General features: G+C 42.0%; 1 protein-coding gene across 10 annotated transcripts in view; it reads right to left on the reverse strand.

Moving 5' to 3' along the window:
• Positions 1 to 3,657: 3,657 nt before the first annotated feature.
• amph (amphiphysin) overlaps positions 3,658 to 18,928 on the reverse strand; it is a 48,912-nt gene continuing 33,641 nt past the window's right edge. For 2 of the 10 annotated variants that reach the window (XM_085254136.1, XM_085254135.1), the window contains exons 15-22: positions 12,820 to 14,646; positions 11,652 to 11,684; positions 8,550 to 8,840; positions 7,949 to 7,993; positions 7,379 to 7,429; positions 5,179 to 5,367; positions 4,958 to 5,059; positions 3,658 to 4,850 (exon numbers count right to left, since the gene is read on the reverse strand). In XM_085254136.1, coding sequence (XP_085110262.1) covers positions 4,746 to 4,850; positions 4,958 to 5,059; positions 5,179 to 5,367; positions 7,379 to 7,429; positions 7,949 to 7,993; positions 8,550 to 8,840; positions 11,652 to 11,684; positions 12,820 to 14,646 — 2,643 coding nt within the window. In that variant the 3' untranslated portion in view covers positions 3,658 to 4,745. The remainder of the gene's footprint in view (positions 4,851 to 4,957; positions 5,060 to 5,178; positions 5,368 to 7,378; positions 7,430 to 7,948; positions 7,994 to 8,549; positions 8,841 to 11,651; positions 11,685 to 12,819; positions 14,647 to 18,928) is intronic. The other 8 variants (XM_085254141.1, XM_085254142.1, XM_085254143.1 and 5 more) reach the window with 8 other exon arrangements.

The raw sequence follows: 18,928 nt of genomic DNA on the forward strand, positions 1-18,928 counted from the left end.
AAAAAGACAAGTAAGTCACGTAAAAAGAAAAAGAGAGAACCCAAGAAAGGGAAAACAATAAAGCAAAGTGAAAAGACAAGTAAGTCACGTAAAAAGAGGAAACCCAAGAAAGGGAAAACAAAGAGAAAAAGAAGTAAAGATAAAGAGAAACAAAGAAAAGAAAGCAAAGTGAAAAGACAAGTAAAGTCATGAAAAAAGAAAAAGAGAAAACCCAAGAAGTGGGAGGAGCAAAGCAACAGTATAAAAGCCAAGACGGCACACAACACAGATACACTGAGCTCAGCCTGAGGAAGGCGAATATACGCCGAAACGTCGCGAAGAGCTCAGTAGATGCGCATAAACCCAAGATGGGCAATTTTTTGAACTGGGGCAGGGGTACCACTATCCTGTCCCGCGGCGGAGAGTGCATCTCAGGGAACCGGCGATTGCTGGTTCCCTGATCTTTTTTCAACACCCTATCCAGCCAGGTCCTCGTGGGATGGGAGGTGCCCCTGCCCTATCCAACTATCCTAACCCTAACCAGGGGGGAACCTTTAAAAGCCAAAGAAGTGTAAAACAAAAGACAAGAAAGTCACGTAGAAAGAAACAAAGCCAGAAAATAAGAGAAAAACAAAGAATATAACGGAAAGGATTTAAAGGAAGGGGGTGCCATAAACACAAATAGAGTGAACAAAGGACGGGATGTCAAAAAAGACAGGGGGTGCCATTAAGAGAAAAATAGAAAGAAAGCAAAGTGAAAAGACAAGTGAGTCACGTAAAAAGAAAAAGAGAAAACCCAAGAAAGGGAAAACAAATAGAGAAAAAGACCAGTAAGTCACGTAAAAAGAAAAAGAGAGAACCCAAGAAAGGGAAAACAAATAGAGAAAAAGACAAGTAAGTCACGTAAAAAGAAAAAGAGAGAACCCAAGAAAGGGAAAACAATAAAGCAAAGTGAAAAGACAAGTAAGTCACGTAAAAAGAGGAAACCCAAGAAAGGGAAAACAAAGAGAAAAAGAAGTAAAGATAAAGAGAAACAAAGAAAAGAAAGCAAAGTGAAAAGACAAGTAAAGTCATGAAAAAAGAAAAAGAGAAAACCCAAGAAGTGGGAGGAGCAAAGCAACAGTATAAAAGCCAAGACGGCACACAACACAGATACACTGAGCTCAGCCTGAGGAAGGCGAATATACGCCGAAACGTCGCGAAGAGCTCAGTAGATGCGCATAAACCCAAGATGGGCAATTTTTTGAACTGGGGCAGGGGTACCACTATCCTGTCCCGCGGCGGAGAGTGCATCTCAGGGAACCGGCGATTGCTGGTTCCCTGATCTTTTTTCAACACCCTATCCAGCCAGGTCCTCGTGGGATGGGAGGTGCCCCTGCCCTATCCAACTATCCTAACCCTAACCAGGGGGGAACCTTTAAAAGCCAAAGAAGTGTAAAACAAAAGACAAGAAAGTCACGTAGAAAGAAACAAAGCCAGAAAATAAGAGAAAAACAAAGAATATAACGGAAAGGATTTAAAGGAAGGGGGTGCCATAAACACAAATAGAGTGAACAAAGGACGGGATGTCAAAAAAGACAGGGGGTGCCATTAAGAGAAAAATAGAAAGAAAGCAAAGTGAAAAGACAAGTGAGTCACGTAAAAAGAAAAAGAGAAAACCCAAGAAAGGGAAAACAAATAGAGAAAAAGACCAGTAAGTCACGTAAAAAGAAAAAGAGAGAACCCAAGAAAGGGAAAACAAATAGAGAAAAAGACAAGTAAGTCACGTAAAAAGAAAAAGAGAGAACCCAAGAAAGGGAAAACAATAAAGCAAAGTGAAAAGACAAGTAAGTCACGTAAAAAGAGGAAACCCAAGAAAGGGAAAACAAAGAGAAAAAGAAGTAAAGATAAAGAGAAACAAAGAAAAGAAAGCAAAGTGAAAAGACAAGTAAAGTCATGAAAAAAGAAAAAGAGAAAACCCAAGAAGTGGGAGGAGCAAAGCAACAGTATAAAAGCCAAGACGGCACACAACACAGATACACTGAGCTCAGCCTGAGGAAGGCGAATATACGCCGAAACGTCGCGAAGAGCTCAGTAGATGCGCATAAACCCAAGATGGGCAATTTTTTGAACTGGGGCAGGGGTACCACTATCCTGTCCCGCGGCGGAGAGTGCATCTCAGGGAACCGGCGATTGCTGGTTCCCTGATCTTTTTTCAACACCCTAACCCCCTAACCCTAATTTTTCCAACATCATAGGTTGGTGCGAAGCCACTCCAATGGTCAGGTTTTTCTGTCATTGTGTAAAGGGACCCCGAGGTCCAAAAACTGTATATATTTGATTGCATGCAAGAGATGTGGGATCCAGTATGTGGGAGAAACTGGTAACACACTGCTCACCAGATTCACTCAACACAGGTACAACATCACACGGAAAAAGAACACTCACACTCACCTTGTCAAACACTTTTTATTGCATGGCTGGGATTCTGTCACAGCTACAGCCATTCAAATCAACTCAAGGTGGACAACACAACAGAGATGGAGAGCTGAGAGGATTTGGATAGCTAAACTAAATACAGTTTATCCAAATGGCCTCAACGAAAAGGGTTATAGGAGGTATTAATACAACAACGTGTATATAGTTAACATTCCATTACTTTCATGTGTGTACTTATGGACATTTTGTCACTGCACTGGGGACCTCGCCTTTTTCAGGTCTCACAAGGGAGCATCCTGGCCTTGAAATTGGCCCTAACCCTAACCTCAGTGACCCCCAGAATAATTGGCCTCCTGCCCTAAGCCTAACCATTTGCCAATCTGATTGGACACGAGTTTGAAACCCCACTGGTGGGGTCCTGGACGCCTGAGAAGGGAGCAGGTATGGTCTGTGCATTGGAGCACGGCCCCCTTCGGGGACCATGCTCCCAACTTTGATTTCCCCTAACCCTGCCTTCGGCAATCGAGTCCTCATCTTACCTTCTCCTAACCAGGGGGGGTTAATTAAAAATTAAAAAACCTTAAAAAAAGAGAAAAGAGCGGAGGAAAAACCCTAAAAAAACTTACCTGTTTAAAAAAAAGCCTGTATAAAGGAAAGAAACAAGAGGGGAAAATACTTACCAGAGAAAAAAACCTAAAGAAAGGAAAATACTTACCTGTAAAGAAAAAGCCTGTATAAAGGAAATAAAGAAAAAAATACTTACCTGTAAAAGAAAGCCTGTATAAAGGAAGACCTCATATTTAACTGGGCTCGCCTGAGGAAGGCACTTCTATGCCGAAACGTCGCGACAGCCCACTAGCTCTTACACCCTAGACATGGGTAATTTTTGGAACCGCCGGGCAGAGGCTCCTCGGCCCCCATTGATGGACAGTGCAGTCAGGCCCCTGGTGGCCTGTTATCACCTGAACCCTAGACATGACAATACTTAACCCCTAAAAACTCACATTTTGGCCCAAACTTGGCAGGCAGGTGCATGCTGCTACCAGGATGCCACAGAATTTGTGGATTCTAGGCGTTAGGGTTATTCAGTCATTTCCAGTGAACCCCGTTTTAGAGCTGGCTATAGCCTAATGTAAACCATTTAAATCTTTAAAGAATAATTAAAACATAATTCTAATAGCATACCCTTTTTTATCTTTTGACTGATTTCTAAACATTAAAGATACCATTTGGTCCAATTACTTGATTGAAACATTAATATTTTATTATTTATTTTATTAGCATAGAACCATATACAATATCAAACATGGAATTTACTATTTAATTCATTACACCAATATTATCTCAAGGCTGTGTGCATCACATAAAGGTCTACTGGGAGGCTTCACCTGGCTATCAAAACCAGTTTGATGAAGGTTTACATTTTCTAGAGTATAAGAGTAATTTTTCTGAAGCCTAAAAAAATAATTGCAGACTGGTTTGTTAATACCTTCTATTTGATGAAACACTTAAACCGCTGACAAAAAATTTCCTTATTTGCTTTTTTTTTTTCTTGTAACCAAATTTTCAGATGATATGCCATACACAAATCTATGCGTAACACACAAGAAATTCTTTATTTGTCATCTTTAGTATATGTACTTTGAATATTTAGGATTTTCATGCAGCATTTGCACTACTTTGTGTGCCAAAACCCAGACAATAAACATCAGTATCCCCTTAGCAGAACCAAAGCAACACGGGTCAGTGAGTTAGTTCATCATCACATATTACAAATGAAAGATCAATCACCACACACCCAATAATGATAACACAGAAAACATCAACAGTGATTCAAGAGTTACAGTTACAACGTGTCAGAAAAAAGAAACCCAAGTTTCATGTTGCACTCACAAACAAATCACAGCATTAAAGTTTCTGTAGTCTTTCATAGCAAAACAAAATGATTACCACACAGTGCAAAGACAGTTTTATCTTTTTCCTTTGTTTTCACCTGGTCACTTCAAGCTTTTTGTTGTTGAGTTATTATTGTTTTATATATAATTTCTATTTAAACAAAAGGCATATCTTACTTCCACAGGAGGGTGGAACATACTACCACACCATGCTTAAATCATCAGGGGAACTCGGAAGAGTACTACTCTCTCTCTTCTTTTTTTCCTTTTTTTTTTAACAATAACATTTCATTTTAGTACAGTTTCACCTGCCAGAGAAACTTTATTGTTTGTCCAGCAGACAGCTGCAGCAGGTACAACGTACAAGAAAAGGAATGGCTACATGCTGATTCAATGGCTGGGACACAGATTACTCATGTTTCTACTTATCATTTTGCCATGTCAGGGAACATCTTACTCCAAATGTTGAGTAAAGTTTTCTGGGAAAAGTCCTTTTTGAGCACCAGCTCCAAATGTTAACCAGTCGCTTTCCTTGATCCCTGTGAGCCAGCCAGCATCCTGCAGCAAACACACAAAAACATCAGAACAATCCTGTTAAGATGTTGTTTGTCATGTTGGTGAAGAACTTTTATTTATTACATTTCTGTGTGACCAGCTATTATCACCTGATCTTCCACTGAGGCAGTGGGAACCACCAAAACCACATCGCCTCTCTTCAGGTCAAGTTCATCTGAATTTGCAGCCTCAAAGTCGTGTATGGTCTCCACCTGCAGGTATCCATCATAGTTTACAGACATTAGACTCCACATTTTAACAGTTCATTAGAAAAGTCTTTTTCCTCCTCAATTGATAGCATAAAATATTTGCTTTTACTAAGAAGCCTCACCTTGTAAAGGAAATCATCAGGAAGTCCAGACGCTCCCCCAGAAGGACTGATATGCTTGATGTTCTGGTTTTCAGTTGTCACCCCATTGTCACTGATTGCAGTGGGAGAGATGATGTCAGCATCTCGGTCATCATCACCTTCGTTACTTGAGGCAGGCTCAATCACAACAGAAGGGATTGGCATATTTTCCTGCAGAGGACATTGAGCATTTAGTGATCACATCTAAAAACTTTCATTTCATATTTACAGCATCACAGCAGGTTACTGCTGCAGAGCATCTTGCAAAATGAAATGTCTCACTTAATTTCGCAATATTTTTCTATGGCTGAAAGACTTAGCTGATCTCAGCCCAGCAGGGCACTTTTACAGTTAATAAATTCAAAACAGAAGGCAGAGAGCCACAAACAAGCAGCAGCTGATTGTGCTGCAGTAAAGACCCGCAGAGCATCTCAAAAAGCAAACAACATTCTAGTGTAATGATTCTACAGGCCGTTACCAACTGCAAATGATTTGCTTTCAAGTATTAAAAACAATTCTTATATCTGAAATTATGTCAGTTTTTCAGTTTTGAGCCTTGGTTTAGACCAGGGGTCTGCAACCTTTAACACCCAAAGAGCCACTTGGACCCGGTTTCCAAGCAAAAGAAAACACTGGGAGCTGGGAATACTTTTTGAAATCTAAAGTGAAGATAACACTGTATATGTTGTTATTTTTACCTTTATGCTTTGTGTGAACAACTAAAGTAAGTAAGTAAAGTTTATTCATTAAGCGCTTTTCACAGACAGGCAGTCACAAAGCGCTGCACACAAATATTAAAATAAACAATACAATCAATAGACATTATACACAATGTAAAAGATCAAATGTAAATAATGTAAAGAATATAAAATACGTACAACAAAAGGCTTGTTTGAAAAGAAAAGTTTTTAACTGCTTTTTAAAAGAATCCACGGAGCAACTAAGGTGTGTTGCTTATGAAATCCACGAAGTGCTACAGAGAAAATTACCTTTTATTTATGTAATTAACACATTTTGAACTCTTAAAGAAATATAACCAAAGGAAAGACGCTGAACTAAAATGATCCAGCAGACAAAAGCTGCTGTGAGCCACCCTCATATCGCCTTTGTGCTTTTGGAGCCTTGACCTGACTTTTAAAAAATAACTGGAAAAAAGTACTATGCTGCTAAAAATGAAAAATGGATATTTGCAAAATTCTACCTAAATATGTATTTTACCTGGTTAATGTGTGTGGCGGGGCGTGGTCTGCAGTGCCGCTGCATGGAAGTCGGACGCACCTGAGCGGCACCCGCAATCACGCCTCGCCGCCTTAAAGTCTGTGCTCTCTCTGCTGTTGTGTTGGTGTGTGTCGGGCTGTGAGCTGCAAAGCTACAGCCGGCTGTATGTGTACAGCAACCGTGTGTGAAAAGCGGTCAATAAAGAGATGCTGAAAAGCTTGTTCATGCAAGCATCGTCGGGTCTGCTGTGATATGTTTACAATGAGACTTGTGGTCCTGAACCTCTGCGCACAGCGTCTGCAAAACGAGGCTTTCATCTTCACGCAGGACTGTAAGCTGTCATCTGTGAGGCGTGAGCGGTGTTTGTTTTTAACGTAGTTCACGGTGGAGAACAGCTGCTGACATAATGTGGATCCGAAGATCCATAACTGGCCCACCTGGGGTTGAAAGTCTCGATAAATGCACAGCGTTTCGGCGGCTACACCGGCTTCCGCGAGTGTGACGCTTATTTTGAGCGATGAAAAAATAATACGATATAATTTTATTTTTATATTTCAAAATCACAGTAATCTTCCAATTTAGAACTACAAGTTAAAAAGAACTAAACACAAATAAAATACACTTCAGCTAAATACTTCTAATTTATTTTCCCAAACCACCCGGAGCCGCAAAATAAGGACTAAAGAGCCGCGGGTTGCCGACCCCTGGTTTAGACAAATTCCTCCAGTGAAAATGGGAAGTTGTGTAACAGTTAATGCATTACTTTTGTTAAACCCCTTGAATGAAAGCTGAAAGTCTGCACTTCAATCAGATCTTATTGTCCAATCTAAATTAAGGAACAATTTGTATGTTTGTAGAGCACGCTGATACGACAATTTCAGCCACTCTCTCTCACACACACACACGGGCATTGAGTTAAGTTTCATGATTTCTTCTGAATCTAAAGTGATGATGCTAGACTCACCGATGAAGCTGCTTCACTGGGAGAAGTTTTGGCCTGTTCAGCAGGAGGAATCTGTTTACAGACAGAAATCATTTCCATTTGAGAACATTTGTGTGGCCATTGAATGTTTGAACAAACATTTAATAATAACTTTTGCTCTTGTAAAATTAGAACTTTGACCTCCCTGTTCACATGTGAGAAAAGAGATATGAAACAGTGACCACCACCCTGAATTCAGCATGTGTAAAATCACAGAAAAAAAAGAATTTTGTTTCAAAAAACGACCAACGTAGGGGTCAAACCATTATTCTTCAAGGTCTCTTTCAGAGAGCTGCATTCATTCTCATCATTTCATTTCAACACTTCATCCATCCTCTTCAGGGTCATGGGGGGGCTGGAGCCTATTCCAGCTGTCTTCAAGTGAGAGGCAGGGTACACCCTGCACAGGTCGCCAGTCTGTCCCAGGGCTAACACACAGATGCAGACAAGCATTCGCACTCACATTCACACCTATGTTGTTCAATAATTGTTGCCGATAAACAGTAAAAATGACAGTGAAAGCAAACAAACAGAAGAAGTGGAGTATCCTACCTCACTGACCTCTGCCTGTTCTGAGCCTGGAGATACCACTGTTGACTTTGGGAAAATAAAATAGATTTTGCGTTGATACCTGCTCAATCATCCAGGTAAGAAAATCCAAAAAGTTGATTCTGTTCATCTGGACGTTTTCAGTGGGAGAAACATTTTATTGTCATCCCACTGGAAACGCTATGGACATAGTCAACTTTTTGGGAAAACAGTAGAATATAACGATTTAAACTCAGTGATGCTAATTGAAAAGGCTTTTGTTTTTGTTTTGTTTCAAAAAGCAGCAGTGTTTTATGAGATTGAGTTCATTTTGTGTCATAAAGTGGATGGGGTAGGGTAAAGATTGGGGTATGGGTTTGTTGGCATGAAATGAGAAGGGCAAAGGGTTAAAATCCTTACACAAAAAGACATTTCATGCGCACTGGATACAGGCTGAAAACAGAAGAATGATTTCCACACTGACACATCTCCAGTGTGGAGTTCAATGATTTTCTCATTCAGTGATGATGATGATACGATGAGATGGAGGTCACAGTGATGATATTGATGAGATGATGATTAGGTTATCACAAAAGGCAGCATTTTTACAAGGTTATCCACTCACAGCAGGCTTTTCCTCCTTCAGGCTGTCTGAATGTGTGTCTGTATCGTCCTGACCAGCTGGAGCAGCTCCAGATTCTTCCACCTCACCAGCAGGGGGAGCTGGAGGTTCCTCCATCTCTGCTCCTGCAGTTGAAGATACAGGTTCCTCTCCAGCAAAAAGAGGTGGGCACTCATCTTGCTCTCCTCCAGTAGTGAGAGATGGAGGTTTGTCTTCTGCTGCAGGCTCTCTTGAGCCTGCAGCTTGGGCCTCTGCAGCTTCCAGAGCGTCATTTGATTCACTGTTTCCTTCATTCTTTTTCAGAGAAAGATGGCATTTAACTTTAAATGTCCCACTTCATTTCACAATATTTAGTATGATGTTCATTAAACGCCACAGAATTCATAATATGAGCTCCCAGCATTTAAACAGTTATATGATTACAAGTTAGGCTTTAGGTCAGTCTAACACTTTTCACTGGCAGAAATAAATACATCTCAGGACTGATATCATATATTTACATGATGTAAAAAAAAAAGTATGTAGTTACCTATGTAGGTGATAAGTACATACATATGCAGCTCTGTGAAAAACTAAGTACACCCTTAATTAAGGAATTAGGAGGTTCCATAGCAGCCAGATGCTGAAGAAAATGCACCAGTTATGGTTGCTTATCAAGTGTGAGCACCTCTGTAAGAGCAGATCTTCTGGAAATTTGCTGGTTTGCACCATTCTGGTGTATGTTAACACAATGACACAATCTTCCCTGGCGTGGACATCACAGCAAATTTACCCCACCCCAACGTTAGATCATAGGATGGCTGTGGTTCAGTGGGTTGTCTAGCAGTCTGGAGGTCAATGGACGATTCCACAGCTATTTCAGCCTTAATGTCAAAGTATCCCTGGCCAAGATACTGAATTTTCCTCCAATGCATGCATTACAGTGTTTAACAAGGGATTTTGGCTTTTAAAACAAACAAACAAACAAACAAAAAACCCACTTTAATGAATGTGTGTGTGAGTGGGTGGATAACAGGGCTGGACTGGGACAAAAAAATCAGCCCGAGCATTTTGACTAGAGACCGGCCCACCGGGTATTAAAGCCATAAAGCCTTTGAATGAAAACAAACACTGCTGTGACAGTGATGTACAGTCTTGTTGGTATATGTATGATTTCTATACATTTTAGATCAGATAAAAACTTTGGTCTTTAAGATTCTGATCATTATATATTAAAGTGAGACATTTTAAATGAGAATAAGAAAGTGCTTCTTTGTGTCCTCCTCTCCCTGTTAATGCCCTACCTGGCCCCCTGGCAAAGCTTTGCTAGATCCGCCCCTGCACAGTTACCAGCTGTCAGCTACTTAGAAAAGGATCCTGGTGTTATTTGTCTCTCAGAAACAGCTCATAACTTCCCTTCAACTCATTCATGTCACCTAAAAGGTAAACCTGTTTCTCCATCACCTGTTCATCTCCTGGTTTCATCTTCATGTTTCCCTCTCACCACATATCGAAACCGACATCATGACCAGCAGCTTTACAGCTGTGGCTCCAGCAAACATCAGCTGATACTAGAAACTAATATTAAATAAATTCTAACAACAGCTGATCAAGCTTAAACGTGCTGCTGTTGTTTAGCACGACATCCGCTGGTTTCCTCTTTCTGGCGCAAAGTGGGCGATAAACAAAAAAAGAGACGATCAGCTGATCATTGATCAGTTTCATGATTGAAGTAGCAACAGGAGAGGGAGGGCGAGAGAATGAGAGAAGAAACAGCTGACAGCGTGAAGACACAGAATAACTCCAGCTTTGTGTCATTTTTCCATTCTAGCTGAAGTCCGGGACAAACTGTTCCTTTTCAGCTCAACACGAAACACGTAATATTTTCTCTGAATACGAGATGATTCCGTTTTTACGGGATGGTTGGCAACTCTACTAACTAACCTTATGAGTAAAATACAATTCCTTATCAGTAACATCATAGCACCCACCCAGCTGTATATAAACTCCGTCATGCTAGCTAGTACGCAGTACGAGTTATTGTAACTGACTGTAAAAAGTCAGCACAGCGCAAAAAAACTCCACCTAAACTTGGTTTATATCTGACCCAGATACACTGCAGTGATAACTTCTTACCTGAAGTTCAGTTCACCTGACACTCGGACCGGCAGCCGCCTCGGGTCTCTCCTCCTCCTGCCTCCCCTTTCTCTCATCCACCTGCTGACTCTGTGGAAGCTCCGCCATAGCCACCACCAAACAACCGACTTATTTTTACACATCGGCCAGCATAAAAAAAAACTTTAAAAAAAAACATCGGCCCACCAGGCAAATGCCCGGTATGCCCGATGGCCAGTCCAGCTATGGTGAATACGGCTTGTAAGCAAAAAGCCTGCAGTGGTCAGCTAAAGCACAAAAGCAGTATGCAACTACAAGTCCATTTATCATTTACTGTGGGAAACTCCAAAAAAATACAAGAGCTCCATCTCAGACTCTTCAGTTTGCAGGTTTAAACTTAAACTTCATGACAGTATGACTAAAAAAAAGCCTGAGCATGCAGGACTGCCGGGGAAGGCTTCTTCTGTCTAAAAAGAAAGCCTCCTGGAGCAGTATCCTTCAGACAGACAAGACCAAAGTGGAGATGTTTGTCCATAACGCACAAAATCAAACCCAGCATATCAGCAAAAACACCTGAGAGCAGCTGTCAGCACGGTGGAGGAGGGACGATGATCTTAGTGCACCGTGAACTCTTGTCTAAGTGTTCTAGAGTCAGTGTGAGGCCGTCTGTCCCACAGCTGAAGCTCGGACCATCAGCAGCAGCACAAACATCCAACAGAACGGCTGAAACAGGAACGAATGGAGCAACTACGATGGTTTGGTCAGAGTCCAGAGCTCAACCTGAGTGAGATGCTGTGGTTGGACCTTCAGAAGGCTGTGCATAAGTGAGTGGACATAAACTCCTTCACAGTGACAGAGAAAGTCCCACAGAAAGCATCACAGCAGGTTACTGCTGCTGAAAAATGAGGTGGATTCAGTTTTTCACAGAACTGTAAATAGGTGTGTAGATACTTAGTTAGATGGAAGATGGGGGGGGGGGGGGGGGTTTACACAAATGTTTATAAAACTCACCATCTTATCAAAATCTGCGAAAAATGATGGATCCTTAAGAGTGCATGTGTTTAATAAAAAGAGAAAAACAAGTCACAACTGACTGACTGAGAATTGCATCATTTTTTAGCATTCACAAATAAAAGGGAAATATTTAAGAGATGGGGATGTAGGATAAGATGCAATCAAAGTTCTGCAACTGCACCTTCAAAAATTATGGTCCTATGAGGCCACTTAAAGTGTGAGATCCATGATTTCAACAGAGTTATCATACATAGAGAATTTCCCCCCGTGAAAGTTTTCTCAGATTTCTTCTCTAACATGCTATGGTTAGAATCTTTGGAGAAAGCAACCATCTCCAGATTTAACTCAAATGCAGGTTTAAGGAGCTACGTTTGAAAAATTCAAATGTAGCAGGAGTGCTGTTGCTTTACTTTCAGTACATCTGCAGAACACTCTCATCAAACATTGTTGTGACATAGAACAGAGACACTTGGAGAGGAGACTAACATTACTTGGACAATAAAGGCTTCTTGGCTTTGTGGAAGTAAGCTGTTGGGTTCGCCATCTACTTTCAAAGTCACTAGTCTCTGGCAGTGATCTCTGAACTCTGCATTGACCCCTTCCTGCTTCTAATCTTTTTACGTTGTTCTACTCTAAGTCTGAAAATTGTTTGTAGAAACTAGAGAAAATAGTAAAAATGACAATGAATTAGAGCGAATCATTGGTGAAACCCAAACTTTCAGTTGACTTAGTAAGAACGATCTTCTACCAAAACCCAGACACTAATCACAACAACTCGATTCATTTCAGTGTTTTGGATCCAATTACTTTAAGCTTAGAATAAAATTACCTGTGAAAATCCATTAAATGTATTGGTCACCTAAATTGAATTCCAGAGATATATGTTAGTATTAATAATATTAGAAGCCTTCAAGTAAGACCAATCTAATAACAAGATGGACTCGTTTTGAAATGGGTGTAAACATGGAATGAACAAGCAGAGGATAGTAAGAGATGGAGGCAAGCAAAAGGAGAGGCAGGAGGAGCTCAGGCTGAGGTCCAGGTTTTAGGACTTTCACTGTTTCTCAGTCTCTGGGAGGGTGGTAGACAGGAAAGGTCTGTTTGAAATTTGTTTCTATTCTTTTCTAATCTACCATTCAACTACAAAAGGAAGGGAGTCAAGTACCTCTTCCTTTTCTGTATCTAGCTCTTGGTACAACTTTCCAAATCTCCGGTTTGCCGCCTCATCTTCGGACATGTCTGAATTTTCTGGTTCTTTGTGAATTCGGGGATTGTTTACTTCTTTATTTCCTGCTGCTGCTGTTCCACAGATGGATGCAGAATTTTTGCTGCCACTACCTTCCTGCCAGGAGGTATTGCTGGAAGCAGGAGCCCCGGTCCCTGAAGAGATGGCTGAGAAACTGTTGGAAAAATCCCACCCACTCTTTCTATCCCCAGTTAACACAGCCTCAGCTTTCTTTGAAGTCTCAGCAAATGGATCAAATTCAAAACCACCCATTTTGTCTCCACAATGTGATTGTGCAAAAGGATCTGAATCAAACACACCTCCTCCCTGTTTTTCTTCAGAAGGATCAGAATCAAACGCACCTCCTCCCTGTGTTTCTGCAAAAGGATCAGAATCAAACGCACCTCCTCCCTGTGTTTCTGCAAAAGGATCAGAATCAAACGCACCTCCTCCCAGTTTTTCTTCAAAAGGATCAGAATCAAACGCACCTCCTCCCTGAGTTATTGCAAAAGGATCGGAATCAAACGCACCTCCTCCCTTTGTTTCCGCAATAAGATCTGAATCACACGCACCCCCTCCCTTTGTTTCTGCAAAAGGATCGGAATCAAACGCACCTCCTCCCTTTGTTTCCGCAATAAGATCTGAATCAAACGCACCTCCTCCCTGTGTTTCTGCAAAAGGATCAGAATCAAACGCACCTCCTCCCAGTTTTTCTTCAAAAGGATCAGAATCAAACGCACCTCCTCCCTGAGTTATTGCAAAAGGATCGGAATCAAACGCACCTCCTCCCTTTGTTTCCGCAATAAGATCTGAATCAAACGCACCTCCTCCGTGTGTTTCTGCAAAAGGATCGGAATCAAATGCACCTCCTCCCTGTGTTTCTGCAAAAGGATCGGAATCAAACGCACCTCCTCCACAAGTTTCTGCAAGTAGATCGGAATCAAACGCACCTCCTCCCTGTTTTTCTGAGATAAGATCAAAATCAAACGCACCTCCCTGTGTTTCAGAGAAATAAACTCTTTCATCTGTTTCTCCTTCAGTTTCACAGTGATCTTGATAAACATCTGGTCTCTCTGGCACTGCTTCGGATGAATTATTTCTGTTTCTTTTGGCTGCAATACTAGAACAATCGGAAACAACTTCTCTTGTTTGAGGACAATCTCCTGGGACAGCTCCACCTGCCTGAACCTTCTGGCTCTTCTCTTGGGTTCGATCATCATATGAAAGCTCATCATCAGCACTTGCCCAGCCTCCTCCCTGACCACCATCACCCCACTCCTCAGCAGTTTCATATTCAGATCCTGACCCTTCAGGAGACCTGGACCATTTGTCTCCTCTGTCCTCTGCAATTTCCTCAATTTGTTCACCGTATTCATTGGTGAATATAAGTCCCGGGGTAGACTTTCTGCGATCTTCCTTCCTTAATTCATCTGCCCCTGAATCTGCCTGCCCTGTACTATCATCCTCTCCACAGCACAGGGAGGAATGAAGGTTGGAGTTAGGTTGAGATTCCCAGCAGCTAACCTCATCTTCAGCTGGTGTGATTTCACTGTCCCGGGTGATTGCTGTTGATTCTCCACCTGGCTGAATCCCTTCTCCCTGGGGCCAGCCCCGAGTCTCACCCTGCACCCCTTCTTGTGCCCCTTCCTGCCCCACAGTCGGACCTCCAGGGATAGCAGGTTCCTCAGCTCCTGAAGCATCTTCTCCGTTGGCTGACACTGAACCAAAATCAGCAGACCAGTCAGCGACAAAGCCGGTATCTGCAGCCTGCTTGGACAGGTAGCGAATGATGAATTAAAGTTTGCCCCTCCCCACTCTAACCTCAGTACAAGGTTGTGCAACACAGCATGTTATCAGGCAGACATGTGGTTTCATGGAAGGAAATGAGAATACAGTGTCGTCTGCACAAAGATGACCAGTCACAGCTGATCAAACTGTTTCAGTTTTCTGATTGAAGCACCTGCACTGCTTCAATGTAACTTCAAGGGGAAGTTTTAAAATAAACAATCAAAGAAAAAAAAAACCACTAGATTAGAAACCTTCTAGTCAAACTGTTGGACTTTTGGGGGGCATTTTGCCTTCATTTGACTGTAGTCTATAGAATCGGTCAGGTCCCTGAAGAAGCAACGTGTACAACTCAGCAGTCATCTTAGATGTAAAGTAGATGATTATTTTTTTAATGAATGCAGATATAGCCATAACTTTAATTTCAATGGGACTCTGACCCATAGTCCCATTAGACATTAGCTGCTGCATTTTTATTCTAGTGCCTTGTACCTGACCATTTTCACAGGGTTTGCACATTGAAATATATATCACACTGAGTAACTTAGATTTTGTGTTAGTCCTTATTTAGTTTTTGCCATCAGTCTGACTGTAGTAGGAAAGAAGCAGTTGTGAGAGCGTCTCGTGATCAGCACGTCCACTCTCCTGCATCTCGAGCTGCATGCGATCCATGATTGTTTTGGTCTGAGGACGTGTGACCCCTGATGATAACTGTCTCTGATGATGTTTTGGGCTCTTTTCTTGCAGAGTTGTGTGTATGTTGAGTCAATTGATGGAGGATTAGCTCTTATAATTCTCTCTGTAGCCTTTATGACTCTCTTGAGAGCCTTCTATGCTTGAGTGGTGTTTTTCATAACATACAATGGCGCTAGTAATGACAACGCTCTCCACCAGTCCTCTGTAGGCTTTAGTGATGAAGCAGCCGGTTCCTTCCTAAACACCCTGAAGAAATAATGCCACTGCTTGGCCCATTGTCACTGTGGCATTTACATCCACCTCAGGGGTCCATGACATGTGAATGTCAAGGAATGTGTGGCCATAAGCTCTTTTCACCCCAGTGACATTGATATGGAGAGGCAGGCTGTTTCCTGAAGTCTAGGAGATAGATAGATGTGTGTTATTCAAGTTTTCTTTCAGAAAATATAAGTGTTACAATTGAGTTGAATGCACTTTTGGTCCATAATTATCATTAGCGTAACAAAACAGAGAAGGAAAGACGAAAACAAAACTAATAAACCAGTGGAGAATAGTGACTAGCATTTTACTCGAGATAAGAAAATTATCTGTTCATTTTAATAAATTTATTTATTTATTAAAATTCAAATCTTAGAGGATCTGGTGTAGTGAGTTCAGGGTTTCCAGATGAGTGTGATTTTTTTTCCAACTCCTGTCTCAAAATAAGAGTCAGCTTCTCACATCACATAAATATTGTAAATCACATCAACCCAGACTTCAGTTGAAGGGGAGATTTAATTAGTTACTTCCTGTTGAGTGCTTTCTTACCGGCTACTAACAAATACTTCTTATCACCCTCCAGAGTTGGAAATTTGGAAACTAAGTACAGGGTATCAAATGATAACAGAATTGTTACTTTAAATGTTTTTTTCTAATGTCTTGTGTATGTGCTGATTTGTGGGCAAGACCAGAAAATATGGAAGTGGTTTCTATGCTTTTCACCTCAGGATCTCCAGCAAGTTAGTTCCCCGTGGAGAAACCTACATTGCACTGAAGCTCTGAAAAGTTCTCCCATCCAAACTCTCTGAAGGAAAAAGAGGAGGTACTTTTCCACTGGTATTGATATTTTTTCCCAAGTTTCTGGTTAACTTTAGAATATCCTCCCTTTTCCCATCTTTCCTTTTATATACCTTTTAGAAATGTATCTGATTCCAGGAATTGATTTACATGCCATTAGGAAAAGCTTCAAAACACCCAACATGGCTCTTTCAAGAGCTTTCTTTTTAAATATACTTTCTGATATTATGCCTAATTTGTTTCCCCTCCATGAATCGCTACCTTATCATGGTGGAAGGGTTTGTGTGTCCCAGGGATCCTAGGGGTTATTTTGTCAGGTGGGCTTATGTCCCCTTGCAGGGCCCCAATGGTAGTATACCATTAAGGGAACAGTTTACCCTGCCCTGGATAGGGTTACTGGGGTCTCACCCTGAAGGCAGGCCTTTGGATGGTGCCTGAGGGCAAGGGTCTGGTGGCTGGGCCTTAGTTCATGGGGCCTGGCGGGGCACAACCCGACAAAAGGGACATGGGCCCGTCCTCTTGTAGACCCACCAACTGCAGGAAGTGCCGTAGGAGCTGGGTGTCAGGCTGCAGCCAGTAGCGGAGGCCCTGTCTGACCAATCCTCAGCTACCAAGACTAGCAGTTGGGACATGTCACATCTGTCTTGAAAGAAGCCTGAGTTAGTGCAACTCTGGATAAAGAAATGACTCTAGATCGGGAGGAACGGCCTCCTGGATCTGAACCTGAGTGGTATTTTTGATGTTGAACTTCTGTGCAAATCACAGCTTGTCCATAACAAACAAAGTGAAGGTATCCATAAGTGCACCAGGCACCAGGGCACTCTTGGCTGCAGGTCGATGATCAATTTTGTAATCGTATTATTAGACCTAAGGCCATATGTTCTGGACACTTTGGTAAAGAGAGCTGCTGAGCCATCAACTGATCACCACCTGGTAGTGAGTTCAATCAGGCGGCAGGGGAGGACGCTAGACAAACTCATATAGTGAGTGAACGCCTTGCAGAGGCCCAGGCCCGTGAGATCTTCGACATATACCTCCGGCAGTATTCTGAAGGAGACTGGGGACATTGAGTCTGAATGGACCATGTTCAGCACCTCCATTGCCAAAGCCACTGCACTGAGCTGTGGCCACAACGTGGTTGGTGCCTGTCATGGTGGTAACCCCCAAACCAAATTGTAGACACCAGAGATGAAGGGAGCCACCAGGCTGCAAAAGGAATCCTATCGGGCTCAGTTAGCCTGTGGAATTTGTGGCAGCTGATACGTACCAGGCCAAGCGTAATGCAGCTCAGGCAGTGGAAGAAGCAAAAACTTGTGTAGCAGGAGTTTGGAGAGGCCATGGAAAAAGACTTTCAGAGAGATTCTGGCAAATCGTCAGGTGACTCAGGAGGGGGAAACTGTGTTCTACCTGCACTGTGTATAGTCACTATCAACACATTAATGATCTAACCACAATAACGCGTTGACGCCGTGCAGCCCCACGCACGGGCCGATCCGCGATAACTCGCTAACAGGGATTTGCCACGTTAATGTGGTTATGGCATTAACAACATACAAATTGTCATGACCTTTGGTCAATGGCCATGACATGCCATTCACTTCCTCGATTCAGAGATGGTCTTTCCCTTTTCACGTAAATAGCCTCCTTGACTCCACCCTCAAGCCAGCATTCCTCCCTGTCCAGGATGTTACATCCTCATCATTGAAAGAGTGTCCACTGGCCTGTAGGTGTAAATAGACTGCAGAGTCCTGGCCTGACAAGGTAGCTCTTCTGTGTTGTGCCATCCGCTTCGCCAGAGGTTCTTTGGTTTCCCCGATGTATAAATCCTGGCAATCCTCCTGGTACTTAACAGCGTACACTATGTTACTCTGTTTGTGTCAGGGGACCCAATCCCTGGGGTGGACAAATTTTTGGAGTGGCATATTTTGGGGTCTGAAAGAGACACCATGTCTCAGCTGTTCTGATACAGCAGTCTTCATGTCAAACAGTCTTCATGTGCAAATAAAGAGTGTTGCTTGGCAACCAGGCATGCTGCAACTGTTGTGCATTAATTTCTTTGGGGTCAAAATGAATTAGTCGGTGGTTCTAGGTATGTGTTTGTTTGTGTTGTTTCTTTTTTAATCCACACACCTAAAATTCACAACATGAATGAATCCATTTTAGAGAAAGTTAAATATGAGATGATGGGGTTTTAATTTAAACCAGTTATATGATTTTTTCCCCCAAACTAATTTTAAAAAGGTTATACTACTAGTACCACTACACATGTAAACACTATAAGATTACAGCTTCCGAGAACCTATGCTGTGTTTTGGTGTATAAGTGGTTAATATATTTTTGTCTTAAACTAAACAGGGGTAAGACAACCAGCCTTGGGGAAATCTCCCATAAGTCTTGGTCTTGATAAATGCTCAATTATCTATGTCAGGAAAGCCCAGAAAATGTATTCTGTTCTTCTGGACACGGTATTTTGGAACGATGCATCCAGATGTACAGAATAAATTTTGTGGGG

The sequence above is a fragment of the Mchenga conophoros genome, linkage group LG18 (genome assembly GCF_057382185.1).
Source record: "Mchenga conophoros isolate Kocher_MC1m ecotype Shallow Benthic linkage group LG18, M_conophoros_male_GT1.1, whole genome shotgun sequence".
NCBI classification, from domain to species: domain Eukaryota; kingdom Metazoa; phylum Chordata; class Actinopteri; order Cichliformes; family Cichlidae; genus Mchenga; species Mchenga conophoros.